Source organism: Salmo salar, unplaced genomic scaffold, assembly GCF_905237065.1.
Source record: "Salmo salar unplaced genomic scaffold, Ssal_v3.1, whole genome shotgun sequence".
NCBI lineage: Eukaryota > Metazoa > Chordata > Actinopteri > Salmoniformes > Salmonidae > Salmo > Salmo salar.
In genome coordinates this window covers 26,070-40,000 of record NW_025547587.1, presented here as the reverse complement: position 1 = coordinate 40,000, position 13,931 = coordinate 26,070, and the positions used below count along the sequence as shown (strand labels likewise).

General features: G+C 44.5%; 1 protein-coding gene across 2 annotated transcripts in view; it reads right to left on the bottom strand.

The window, feature by feature from the left end:
- Positions 1–13,931, bottom strand: part of ttc29 (tetratricopeptide repeat domain 29) — a 61,319-nt gene that overhangs the window by 40,233 nt on the left and 7,155 nt on the right. Inside the window, exons 2-4 of one of the 2 annotated variants that reach the window (XM_045711405.1) lie at positions 10,308–10,391; positions 4,516–4,575; positions 4,119–4,282 (exon numbers count right to left, since the gene is read on the bottom strand). In XM_045711405.1, the coding sequence (XP_045567361.1) occupies positions 4,119–4,282; positions 4,516–4,575; positions 10,308–10,391 (308 nt within the window). The remainder of the gene's footprint in view (positions 1–4,118; positions 4,283–4,515; positions 4,576–10,307; positions 10,392–13,931) is intronic. The other variant, XM_045711406.1, reaches the window with a different exon arrangement.

The following is a 13,931-nucleotide window of genomic DNA, read 5'->3' as shown; positions in this document are numbered from 1 at the left end:
AGGTAGTGTTGTAGTGTCTACCTGCTCTGAGAGCTGTCTCAGTCCTGGTCAGGTTTAGTGTCTACCTGCTCTGAGAGCTGTCTCAGTCCTGGTCAGGTATTTGTAGTGTCTACCTGCTCTGAGAGCTGTCTCAGTCCTGGTCAGGTAGTGTTGTAGTGTCTACCTGCTCTGAGAGCTGTCTCAGTCCTGGTCAGGTAGTGTTGTAGTGTCTACCTGCTCTGAGAGCTGTCTCAGTCCTGGTCAGGTAGTGTTGTAGTGTCTACCTGCTCTGAGAGCTGTCTCAGTCCTGGTCAGGTAGTGTTGTAGTGTCTACCTGCTCTGAGAGCCGTCTCAGTCCTGGTCAGGTAGTGTTGTAGTGTCTACCTGCTCTGAGAGCTGTCTCAGTCCTGGTCAGGTAGTGTTGTAGTTCTACCTGCTCTGAGAGCTGTCTCAGTCCTGGTCAGGTAGTGTTGTAGTGTCTACCTGCTCTGAGAGCTGTCTCAGTCCTGGTCAGGTAGTGTTGTAGTGTCTACCTGCTCTGAGAGCTGTCTCAGTCCTGGTCAGGTAGTGTTGTAGTGTCTACCTGCTCTGAGAGCTGTCTCAGTCCTGGTCAGGTAGTGTTGTAGTGTCTACCTGCTCTGAGAGCCGTCTCAGTCCTGGTCAGGTAGTGTTGTAGTGTCTACCTGCTCTGAGAGCCGTCTCAGTCCTGGTCAGGTAGTGTTGTAGTGTCTACCTGCTCTGAGAGCTGTCTCAGTCCTGGTCAGGTAGTGTTGTAGTGTCTACCTGCTCTGAGAGCCGTCTCAGTCCTGGTCAGGTAGTGTCTACCTGCTCTGAGAGCTGTCTCAGTCCTGGTCAGGTAGTGTTGTAGTGTCTACCTGCTCTGAGAGCTGTCTCAGTCCTGGTCAGGTAGTGTTGTAGTGTCTACCTGCTCTGAGAGCTGTCTCAGTCCTGGTCAGGTAGTGTTGTAGTGTCTACCTGCTCTGAGAGCTGTCTCAGTCCTGGTCAGGTAGTGTTGTAGTGTCTACCTGCTCTGAGAGCCGTCTCAGTCCTGGTCAGGTAGTGTTGTAGTGTCTACCTGCTCTGAGAGCTGTCTCAGTCCTGGTCAGGTAGTGTTGTAGTGTCTACCTGCTCTGAGAGCTGTCTCAGTCCTGGTCAGGTAGTGTTGTAGTGTCTACCTGCTCTGAGAGCTGTCTCAGTCCTGGTCAGGTAGTGTCTACCTGCTCTGAGAGCTGTCTCAGTCCTGGTCAGGTAGTGTCTACCTGCTCTGAGAGCTGTCTCAGTCCTGGTCAGGTAGTGTTGTAGTGTCTACCTGCTCTGAGAGCTGTCTCAGTCCTGGTCAGGTAGTGTTGTAGTGTCTACCTGCTCTGAGAGCTGTCTCAGTCCTGGTCAGGTAGTGTTGTAGTGTCTACCTGCTCTGAGAGCCGTCTCAGTCCTGGTCAGGTAGTGTTGTAGTGTCTACCTGCTCTGAGAGCTGTCTCAGTCCTGGTCAGGTAGTGTTGTAGTGTCTACCTGCTCTGAGAGCCGTCTCAGTCCTGGTCAGGTAGTGTTGTAGTGTCTACCTGCTCTGAGAGCTGTCTCAGTCCTGGTCAGGTAGTGTTGTAGTGTCTACCTGCTCTGAGAGCTGTCTCAGTCCTGGTCAGGTAGTGTTGTAGTGTCTACCTGCTCTGAGAGCTGTCTCAGTCCTGGTCAGGTAGTGTTGTAGTGTCTACCTGCTCTGAGAGCTGTCTCAGTCCTGGTCAGGTAGTGTTGTAGTGTCTACCTGCTCTGAGAGCTGTCTCAGTCCTGGTCAGGTAGTGTTGTAGTGTCTACCTGCTCTGAGAGCTGTCTCAGTCCTGGTCAGGTAGTGTTGTAGTGTCTACCTGCTCTGAGAGCCGTCTCAGTCCTGGTCAGGTAGTGTCTACCTGCTCTGAGAGCTGTCTCAGTCCTGGTCAGGTAGTGTTGTAGTGTCTACCTGCTCTGAGAGCTGTCTCAGTCCTGGTCAGGTAGTGTTGTAGTGTCTACCTGCTCTGAGAGCCGTCTCAGTCCTGGTCAGGTAGTGTTCTACCTGCTCTGAGAGCTGTCTCAGTCCTGGTCAGGTAGTGTTGTAGTGTCTACCTGCTCTGAGAGCTGTCTCAGTCCTGGTCAGGTAGTGTTGTAGTGTCTACCTGCTCTGAGAGCTGTCTCAGTCCTGGTCAGGTAGTGTTGTAGTGTCTACCTGCTCTGAGAGCTGTCTCAGTCCTGGTCAGGTAGTGTTGTAGTGTCTACCTGCTCTGAGAGCCGTCTCAGTCCTGGTCAGGTAGTGTCTACCTGCTCTGAGAGCCGTCTCAGTCCTGGTCAGGTAGTGTTGTAGTGTCTACCTGCTCTGAGAGCCGTCTCAGTCCTGGTCAGGTAGTGTTTTTCTACCTGCTCTGAGAGCTGTCTCAGTCCTGGTCAGGTAGTGTTGTAGTGTCTACCTGCTCTGAGAGCTGTCTCAGTCCTGGTCAGGTAGTGTTGTAGTGTCTGCCTGCTCTGAGAGCTGTCTCAGTCCTGGTCAGGTAGTGTTGTAGTGTCTACCTGCTCTGAGAGCCGTCTCAGTCCTGGTCAGGTAGTGTTGTCTACCTGCTCTGAGAGCTGTCTCAGTCCTGGTCAGGTAGTGTTGTAGTGTCTACCTGCTCTGAGAGCTGTCTCAGTCCTGGTCAGGTAGTGTTGTAGTGTCTACCTGCTCTGAGAGCTGTCTCAGTCCTGGTCAGGTAGTGTTGTAGTGTCTACCTGCTCTGAGAGCTGTCTCAGTCCTGGTCAGGTAGTGTCTACCTGCTCTGAGAGCTGTCTCAGTCCTGGTCAGGTAGTGTTGTAGTGTCTACCTGCTCTGAGAGCCGTCTCAGTCCTGGTCAGGTAGTGTTGTAGTGTCTACCTGCTCTGAGAGCTGTCTCAGTCCTGGTCAGGTAGTGTTGTAGTGTCTACCTGCTCTGAGAGCTGTCTCAGTCCTGGTCAGGTAGTGTTGTAGTGTCTACCTGCTCTGAGAGCTGTCTCAGTCCTGGTCAGGTAGTGTTGTAGTGTCTACCTGCTCTGAGAGCTGTCTCAGTCCTGGTCAGGTAGTGTTGTAGTGTCTACCTGCTCTGAGAGCTGTCTCAGTCCTGGTCAGGTAGTGTTGTAGTGTCTACCTGCTCTGAGAGCTGTCTCAGTCCTGGTCAGGTAGTGTTGTAGTGTCTACCTGCTCTGAGAGCTGTCTCAGTCCTGGTCAGGTAGTGTTGTAGTGTCTACCTGCTCTGAGAGCTGTCTCAGTCCTGGTCAGGTAGTGTCTACCTGCTCTGAGAGCTGTCTCAGTCCTGGTCAGGTAGTGTTGTAGTGTCTACCTGCTCTGAGAGCCGTCTCAGTCCTGGTCAGGTAGTGTTGTAGTGTCTACCTGCTCTGAGAGCTGTCTCAGTCCTGGTCAGGTAGTGTTGTAGTGTCTACCTGCTCTGAGAGCTGTCTCAGTCCTGGTCAGGTAGTGTTGTAGTGTCTACCTGCTCTGAGAGCTGTCTCAGTCCTGGTCAGGTAGTGTACTACCTGCTCTGAGAGCTGTCTCAGTCCTGGTCAGGTAGTGTTGTAGTGTCTACCTGCTCTGAGAGCTGTCTCAGTCCTGGTCAGGTAGTGTTGTAGTGTCTACCTGCTCTGAGAGCTGTCTCAGTCCTGGTCAGGTAGTGTTGTAGTGTCTACCTGCTCTGAGAGCTGTCTCAGTCCTGGTCAGGTAGTGTTGTAGTGTCTACCTGCTCTGAGAGCTGTCTCAGTCCTGGTCAGGTAGTGTTGTAGTGTCTACCTGCTCTGAGAGCCGTCTCAGTCCTGGTCAGGTAGTGTCTACCTGCTCTGAGAGCTGTCTCAGTCCTGGTCAGGTAGTGTTGTAGTGTCTACCTGCTCTGAGAGCTGTCTCAGTCCTGGTCAGGTAGTGTTGTAGTGTCTACCTGCTCTGAGAGCTGTCTCAGTCCTGGTCAGGTAGTGTTGTAGTGTCTACCTGCTCTGAGAGCCGTCTCAGCCCTAGTCAGGTAGTGTTGTAGTGTCTACCTGCTCTGAGAGCCGTCTCAGTCCTGGTCAGGTAGTGTTGTAGTGTCTACCTGCTCTGAGAGCCGTCTCAGCCCTGGTCAGGTAGTGTTCTACCTGCTCTGAGAGCTGTCTCAGTCCTGGTCAGGTAGTGTTGTAGTGTCTACCTGCTCTGAGAGCCGTCTCAGCCTTAGTCAGGTAGTGTTGTAGTGTGTGTAGTTTGGCTGGCTGCTCCTCCGGTGATTTATGCTGCCAGATAGCTGATCCAGGACCTGCTGCTAACCTCATCTCCTTCCAGCGCTGCAGCAGCGAGAACAGCTCAGAGAACGACCTGAGAGAGAGAGAGAGAGAGAGAGAGAGAGAGAGAGAGAGAAGAGAGAGACAGAGAGACAGAGAGAGAGAGAGAGACAGAGACAGAGAGAGAGAGAGAGAGAGGCCAACTTTAGTAATCTAGTTCAGTTAGCACTGGACAGTGTTAGATCAAGAGTGAAATATATATGTTTAATTAGTTATGAAGTGTGTGTGTGTTTAATTAGTTATGAAGTGTGTGTGCGTGTTTCTGACCTGTGGAACCCTCCACGCAGCATCTCTACACAGGCGTTCTGTCTCACGCTGTTACGGAACCTGACAACAGACGGAGAGGATGTAAAACCTCAACTAAGAGTACAAAACATTTTTTTTTAAAACAACTTCCTGTTACCGCTTTCAAACACCCACCTGGATACCGTACGTACACACCTAGTTAGGATTGGGTGGGCAACTTTGGAACTTTCAGGGACGTGAAGTCAAATCTTGTTGAAGGTATACTCTTTGGAAAATAGTTTTATGTGAAAACCAGACTTTCTGCACTGTTTTGTTCAAAATAATTTGTTTTATTTAGTATAGTATACGCTTCAGTCTTAAGCACCCTAAATAATGCCATCGATTCAGTTTTAGAACAATAGTCAAGTTGAAGGCTTCAAAGGGAAGCATGATGTGATAAGCTACTAACCTGGAAATCCACCAGACTACTGGCTACTAACCTGGCAATCCACCAGACTATAGACTACTGACCTGGCAATCCACCAGACTACTGGCTACTAACCTGGCAATCCACCAGACTATAGACTACTAACCTGGCAATCCACCAGACTATAGGCTACTAACCTGGCAATCCACCAGACTACTGGCTACTAACCTGGCAATCCACCAGACTATAGGCTACTAACCTGGCAATCCACCAGACTATAAACTACTAACCTGGCAATCCACCAGACTATAGGCTACTAACCTGGAAATCCACCAGACTACTGGCTACTAACCTGGCAATCCACCAGACTACTGGCTACTAACCTGGCAATCCACCAGACTATAAACTACTAACCTGCCAATCCACCAGACTATAGACTACTAACCTGGCAATCCACCAGACTACTGGCTACTAACCTGGCAATCCACCAGACTATAAACTACTAACCTGGCAATCCACCAGACTATAGGCTACTAACCTGGAAATCCACCCGACAACTGGCTACTAACCTGGCAATCCACCAGACTATAGGCTACTAACCTGGCAATCCACTAGACTATAGACTACTAACCTGGCAATCCACCAGACTACTGGCTACTAACCTGGCAATCCACCAGACTATAGGCTACTAACCTGGCAATCCACCAGACTATAGGCTACTAACCTGGCAATCCACCAGACTACTGGCTACTAACCTGGCAATCCACCAGACTATAAACTACTAACCTGGCAATCCACCAGACTATAGGCTACTAACCTGGCAATCCACCAGACTATAGACTACTAACCTGGCAATCCACCAGACTACTGGCTACTAACCTGGCAATCCACCAGACTATAGGCTACTAACCTGGCAATCCACCAGACTATAGGCTACTAACCTGGCAATCCACCAGACTACTGGCTACTAACCTGGCAATCCACCAGACTACTGGCTACTAACCTGGCAATCCACCAGACTATAGGCTACTAACCTGGCAATCCACCAGACTACTGGCTACTAACCTGGCAATCCACCAGACTACTGGCTACTAACCTGGCAATCCACCAGACTATAGGCTACTAACCTGGCAATCCACCAGACTACTGGCTACTAACCTGGCAATCCACCAGACTATAAACTACTAACCTGGCAATCCACCAGACTATAGGCTACTAACCTGGAAATCCACCAGACTACTGGCTACTAACCTGGCAATCCACCAGACTATAGGCTACTAACCTGGCAATCCACCAGACTATAGGCTACTAACCTGGCAATCCACCAGACTATAGGCTACTAACCTGGCAATCCACCAGACTATAGGCTACTAACCTGGCAATCCACCAGACTACTGGCTACTAACCTGGCAATCCACCAGACTATAGGCTACTAACCTGGCAATCCACCAGACTACTGGCTACTAACCTGGCAATCCACCAGACTATAGGCTACTAACCTGGCAATCCACCAGACTATAAACTACTAACCTGGCAATCCACCAGACTATAGGCTACTAACCTGGCAATCCACCAGACTACTGGCTACTAACCTGGCAATCCACCAGACTATAGACTACTAACCTGGCAATCCACCAGACTACTGGCTACTAACCTGGCAATCCACCAGATTATAAACTACTAACCTGGCAATCCACCAGACTATAGGCTACTAACCTGGCAATCCACCAGACTACTGGCTACTAACCTGGCAATCCACCAGACTACTGGCTACTAACCTGGCAATCCACCAGTCTACTGGCTACTAACCTGACAATCCACCAGACTACTGGCTACTAACCTGGCAATCCACCAGACTACTGGCTACTAACCTGGCAATCCACCAGACTACTGGCTACTAACCTGGCAATCCACCAGACTACTGGCTACTAACCTGGCAATCCACCAGACTATAGGCTACTAACCTGGCAATCCACCAGACTACTGGCTACTAACCTGGCAATCCACCAGACTATAGGCTACTAACCTGGCAATCCACCAGACTATAGACTACTAACCTGGCAATCCACCAGACTATAGGCTACTAACCTGGCAATCCACCAGACTACTGGCTACTAACCTGGCAATCCACCAGACTATAAACTACTAACCTGGCAATCCACCAGACTATAGACTACTAACCTGGAAATCCACCAGACTACTGGCTACTAACCTGGCAATCCACCAGACTATAGACTACTAACCTGGCAATCCACCAGACTACTGGCTACTAACCTGGCAATCCACCAGACTACTGGCTACTAACCTGGCAATCCACCAGACTACTGGCTACTAACCTGGCAATCCACCAGACTATAAACTACTAACCTGGCAATCCACCAGACTATAGACTACTAACCCGGAAATCCACCAGACTACTGGCTACTAACCTGGCAATCCACCAGACTATAGACTACTAACCTGGCAATCCACCAGACTACTGGCTACTAACCTGGCAATCCACCAGACTACTGGCTACTAACCTGGCAATCCACCAGACTACTGGCTACTAACCTGGCAATCCACCAGACTATAAACTACTAACCTGGCAATCCACCAGACTATAGACTACTAACCTGGAAATCCACCAGACTACTGGCTACTAACCTGGCAATCCACCAGACTATAGACTACTAACCTGGCAATCCACCAGACTACTGGCTACTAACCTGGCAATCCACCAGACTACTGGCTACTAACCTGGCAATCCACCAGACTATAGGCTACTAACCTGGCAATCCACCAGACTATAAACTACTAACCTGGCAATCCACCAGACTATAGGCTACTAACCTGGCAATCCACCAGACTACTGGCTACTAACCTGGCAATCCACCAGACTATAGGCTACTAACCTGGCAATCCACCAGACTATAGGCTACTAACCTGGCAATCCACCAGACTACTGGCTACTAACCTGGCAATCCACCAGACTATAGGCTACTAACCTGGCAATCCACCAGACTATAGACTACTAAACTGGCAATCCACCAGACTACTGGCTACTAACCTGGCAATCCACCAGATTATAAACTACTAACCTGGCAATCCACCAGACTATAGACTACTAACCTGGCAATCCACCAGACTACTGGCTACTAACCTGGCAATCCACCAGACTACTGGCTACTAACCTGGCAATCCACCAGACTATAGACTACTAACCTGGCAATCCACCAGACTATAGACTACTAACCTGGCAATCCACCAGACTACTGGCTACTAACCTGGCAATCCACCAGACTACTGGCTACTAACCTGGCAATCCACCAGTCTACTGGCTACTAACCTGGCAATCCACACTTTGCTATTTATCGCTGACCAGCAGATGTCACTAATATACACTGTAACCGGATAATGAAGCTCAGAGAAATGAACCTATTTTGGACACAATTGGCTGAAAAGCCTCAATGCTTCAGGAAGCTTTGCTTCTCCATCACTGCTTTTAGCTGGGGGGCATTCATGGACAGACAGAGGAACAGGGCTTTAAAGTGAAGTCGACAATCACCCAGCATTGGTTTGTGATGACCTCTACTGGTGAACATGTAAACTGCACTGAATTGAGCTGAGCAGCGAAGTGCATTAATAAACAAATTAATTGACTTACAGGGCGATTCAACTGATTATAGGCAAATGAATTGACTTACAGAGCGATTCAACTAATTATAGTGAAATGAATTGACTCACAGAGTGATTCAACTGATTATAGGTAAATGAATTGACTCACAGGGTGATTCAACTGATTATAGGCAAATGAATTGACTTACAGAGCGATTCAACTAATTATAGTGAAATGAATTGACTCACAGGGTGATTCAACTGATTATAGGCAAATGAATTGACTTACAGAGCGATTCAACTAATTATAGTAAAAATGAATTGACTCACAGGGCGATTCAACTGATTATAGGCAAATTAATTGACTTACAGGGCGATTCAACTGATTATAGGCAAATGAATTGACTTACAGGGCGATTCAACTGATTATAGGCAAATTAATTGACTCACAGGGCGATTCAACTGATTATAGGTAAATGAATTGACTCACAGGGTGATTCAACTGATTATAGGCAAATGAATTGACTTACAGGGTGATTCAACTGATTATAGGCAAATGAATTGACTCACAGGGTGATTCAACTGATTATAGGCAAATGAATTGACTCACAGGGCGATTCAACTGATTATAGTGAAATGAATAGACTTACAGGGCGATTCAACTGATTATAGGCAAATGAATTGACTCACAGGGTGATTCAACTGATTATAGGCAAATGAATTGACTTACAGGGTGATTCAACTGATTATAGGCAAATGAATTGACATACAGGGAGATTCAACTGATTATAGGCAAATGAATTGACTTACAGAGCGATTCAACTAATTATAGTGAAATGAATTGACTCACAGGGTGATTCAACTGATTATAGGTAAATGAATTGACTCACAGGGTGATTCAACTGATTATAGGCAAATGAATTGACTTACAGAGCGATTCAACTAATTATAGTGAAATGAATTGACTCACAGGGTGATTCAACTGATTATAGGCAAATGAATTGACTTACAGGGCGATTCAACTGATTATAGGCAAATTAATTGACTCACAGGGTGATTCAACTGATTATAGGCAAATGAATTGACTTACAGGGCGATTCAACTGATTATAGTGAAATGAATTGACTCACAGGGTGATTCAACTGATTATAGGTAAATGAATTGACTCACAGGGTGATTCAACTGATTATAGGCAAATGAATTGACTTACAGAGCGATTCAACTAATTATAGTGAAATGAATTGACTCACAGGGTGATTCAACTGATTATAGGCAAATGAATTGACTCACAGGGCGATTCAACTGATTATAGGCAAATGAATTGACTTACAGAGCGATTCAACTGATTATAGGCAAATGAATTGACTCACAGGGTGATTCAACTGATTATAGGCAAATGAATGGACTCACAGGGCGATTCAACTGAATAAAGGCAAATGAATTGACTCACAGGGTGATTCAACTGATTATAGGCAAATGAATTGACTCACAGGGCGATTCAACTGAATAAAGGCAAATGAATTGACTCACAGGGCGATTCAACTGATTATAGGCAAATGAATTGACTTACAGTGCGATTCAACTGATTATAGGCAAATGAATTGACTCACAGGGTGATTCAACTGAATAAAGGCAAATGAATTGACTCACAGAGCGATTCAACTAATTATAGTGAAATGAATTGACTCACAGGGTGATTCAACTGAATAAAGGCAAATTAATTGACTCACAGGGTGATTCAACTGAATAAAGGCAAATGAATTGACTCACAGGGCGATTCAACTGAATAAAGGCAAATGAATTGACTCACAGTGCGATTTGATCCTTGGAAACAGTTGGGGTCTGGCTTGTTGCAGGTTGAGCTGTTTCAGTTTCTTTCCCCTTTTTCTGCATCCTAAAAACATGTGTAGGCCTTGGTCAAGGTAGTTCTCTGATATGATTTTCAAAGTATAATGTCTAAAATCAACTAACTACTGTATTATAGACGGGTAATGTCTGATATCAACTAACTACTGTATTATAGACGGGTAATGTCTGATATCAACTAACTACTGTATTATAGAGGGGTAATGTCTAAAATCAACTAACTACTGTATTATAGAGTGGTAATGTCTAAAATCAACTAACTACTGTATTATAGACGGGTAATGTCTGATATCAACTAACTACTGTATTATAGAGGGGTAATGTCTAAAATCAACTAACTACTGTATCATAGACGGGTAATGTCTGATATCAACTAACTACTGTATTATAGACGGGTAATGTCTGTAATATCAACTAACTACTGTATCATTGACGGGTAATGTCTGATATCAACTAACTACTTTCAAATCGACATGTGCACAACCATGGGGCAAAACAGACAATATTAATATTCAATGTTTATTAAAAACATAAATACATTTGCACACATGAGCACTTGTTGTCTCTCAAATACATCGTTACAGTTGTTGGCTAGCTAATACATCGTTACAGTTGGCTAGCTAATACATCATTACAGTTGTTGGCTAGCTAATACATCATTACAGTTGTTGGCTAGATAATACATCATTACAGTTGGCTAGCTAATACATCATTGCAGTTGGCTAGCTAATACATCATTACAGTTGTTGGCTAGGTAATACATCATTACAGTTGTTGGCTAGCTACTACATCGTTACAGTTGTTGGCTAGATAATACATCATTACAGTTGGCTAGCTAATACATCATTGCAGTTGGCTAGCTAATACATCATTACAGTTGTTGGCTAGCTAATACATCATTACAGTTGTTGGCTAGCTACTACATCGTTACAGTTGTTGGCTAGCTAATACATCATTACAGTTGTTGGCTAGCTAATACATCGTTACAGTTGGTTAGCTAATACATCATTACAGTTGGCTAGCTACTACATCGTTACAGTTGGCTAGCTACTACATCGTCACAGTTGTTGGCTAGCTAATACATCGTTACAGTTGGCTAGCTACTACATCGTTACAGTTGTTGGCTAGCTAATACATCATTACAGTTGGCTAGCTAATACATCATTACAGTTGGCTAGCTAATACATCGTTACAGTTGGCTAGCTACTACATCGTTACAGTTGTTGGCTAGCTAATACATCGTTACAGTTGGCTAGCTACTACATCGTTACAGTTGTTGGCTAGCTAATACATCATTACAGTTGGCTAGCTAATACATCATTACAGTTGGCTAGCTAATACATCATTACAGTTGGCTAGCTAATACATCATTACAGTTGTTGGCTAGCTAATACATCATTACAGTTGGCTAGCTAATACATCATTACAGTTGGCTAGCTAATACATCGTTACAGTTGTTGGCTAGCTAATACATCATTACAGTTGTTGGCTAGCTAATACATCATTACAGTTGGCTAGCTAATACATCATTACAGTTGGCTAGCTAATACATCATTACAGTTGTTTGCTAGCTAAAACATCATTACAGTTGTTGGCTAGCTAATACATCATTACAGTTGTTGGCTAGCTACTACATCGTTACAGTTGTTGGCTAGCTAATACATCATTACAGTTGTTGGCTAGCTAATACATCGTTACAGTTGTTGGCTAGCCAATACATCATTACAGTTGTTGGCTAGCTAATACATCATTACAGTTGTTGGCTAGCTAATACATAATTACAGTTGTTGGCTAGCTAATACATCATTACAGTTGTTGGCTAGCTAATACAACATTACAGTTGTTGGCTAGCTAATACATCATTACAGTTGTTGGCTAGCTAATACATCATTACAGTTGTTGGCTAGCTAATACATCATTACAGTTGTTGGCTAGCTAATACATCATTACAGTTGGCTAGCTAATACATCATTACAGTTGGCTAGCTAATACATCATTACAGTTGTTGGCTAGCTAATACATCATTACAGTTGTTGGCTAGCTAATACAGCATTACAGTTGTTGGCTAGCTAATACATCATTACAGTTGTTGGCTAGCTAATACATCATTACAGTTGTTGGCTAGCTAATACATCATTACAGTTGTTGGCTAGCTAATACATCGTTACAGTTGGCTAGCTACTACATCGTTACAGTTGTTGGCTAGCTAATACATCATTACAGTTGGCTAGCTAATACATCATTACAGTTGTTGGCTAGCTAATACATCATTACAGTTGTTGGCTAGCTAATACATCATTACAGTTGTTGGCTAGCTAATACATCATTACAGTTGTTGGCTAGCTAATACATAATTATAGTTGGCTAGCTAATACATCATTACAGTTGTTGGCTAGCTAATACATCATTACAGTTGTTGGCTAGCTAATACATCATTACAGTTGGCTAGCTAATACATCATTACAGTTGTTGGCTAGCTAATACAACATTACAGTTGTTGGCTAGCTAATACATCATTACAGTTGTTGGCTAGCTAATACATCATTACAGTTGTTGGCTAGCTAATACATCATTACAGTTGTTGGCTAGCTAATACATCATTACAGTTGTTGGCTAGCTAATACATCATTACAGTTGGCTAGCTAATACATCATTACAGTTGTTGGCTAGCTAATACATCATTACAGTTGTTGGCTAGCTAATACATCATTACAGTTGGCTAGCTAATACATCATTACAGTTGTTGGCTAGCTAATACATCATTACAGTTGTTGGCTAGATAATACATCATTACAGTTGGCTAGCTAATACATCATTGCAGTTGGCTAGCTAATACATCAATACAGTTGTTGGCTAGCTAATACATCATTACAGTTGTTGGCTAGCTAATACATCGTTACAGTTGGCTAGCTACTACATCGTTACAGTTGTTGGCTAGCTAATACATCGTTACAGTTGTTGGCTAGCTAATACATCGTTACAGTTGTTGGCTAGCTAATACATCATTACAGTTGTTGGCTAGCTAATACATCATTACAGTTGGCTAGCTAATACATCATTACAGTTGTTGGCTAGCTAATACATCATTACAGTTGTTGGCTAGCTAATACATCATTACAGTTGTTGGCTAGCTAATACATCATTACAGTTGTTGGCTAGCTAATACATCATTACAGTTGGCTAGCTAATACATCATTACAGTTGTTGGCTAGCTAATACATCATTACAGTTGTTGGCTAGCTAATACATCATTACAGTTGGCTAGCTAATACTTCATTACAGTTGTTGGCTAGCTAATACATCATTACAGTTGTTGGCTAGATAACACATCATTACAGTTGGCTAGCTAATACATCATTGCAGTTGGCTAGCTAATACATCATTACAGTTGTTGGCTAGCTAATACATCAATACAGTTGTTGGCTAGCTAATACATAATTACAGTTGGCTAGCTAATACAACATTACAGTTGTTGGCTAGCTAATACAACATTACAGTTGTTGGCTAGCTAATACAACATTACAGTTGTTGGCTAGCTAATACATCATTACAGTTGTTGGCTAGCTAA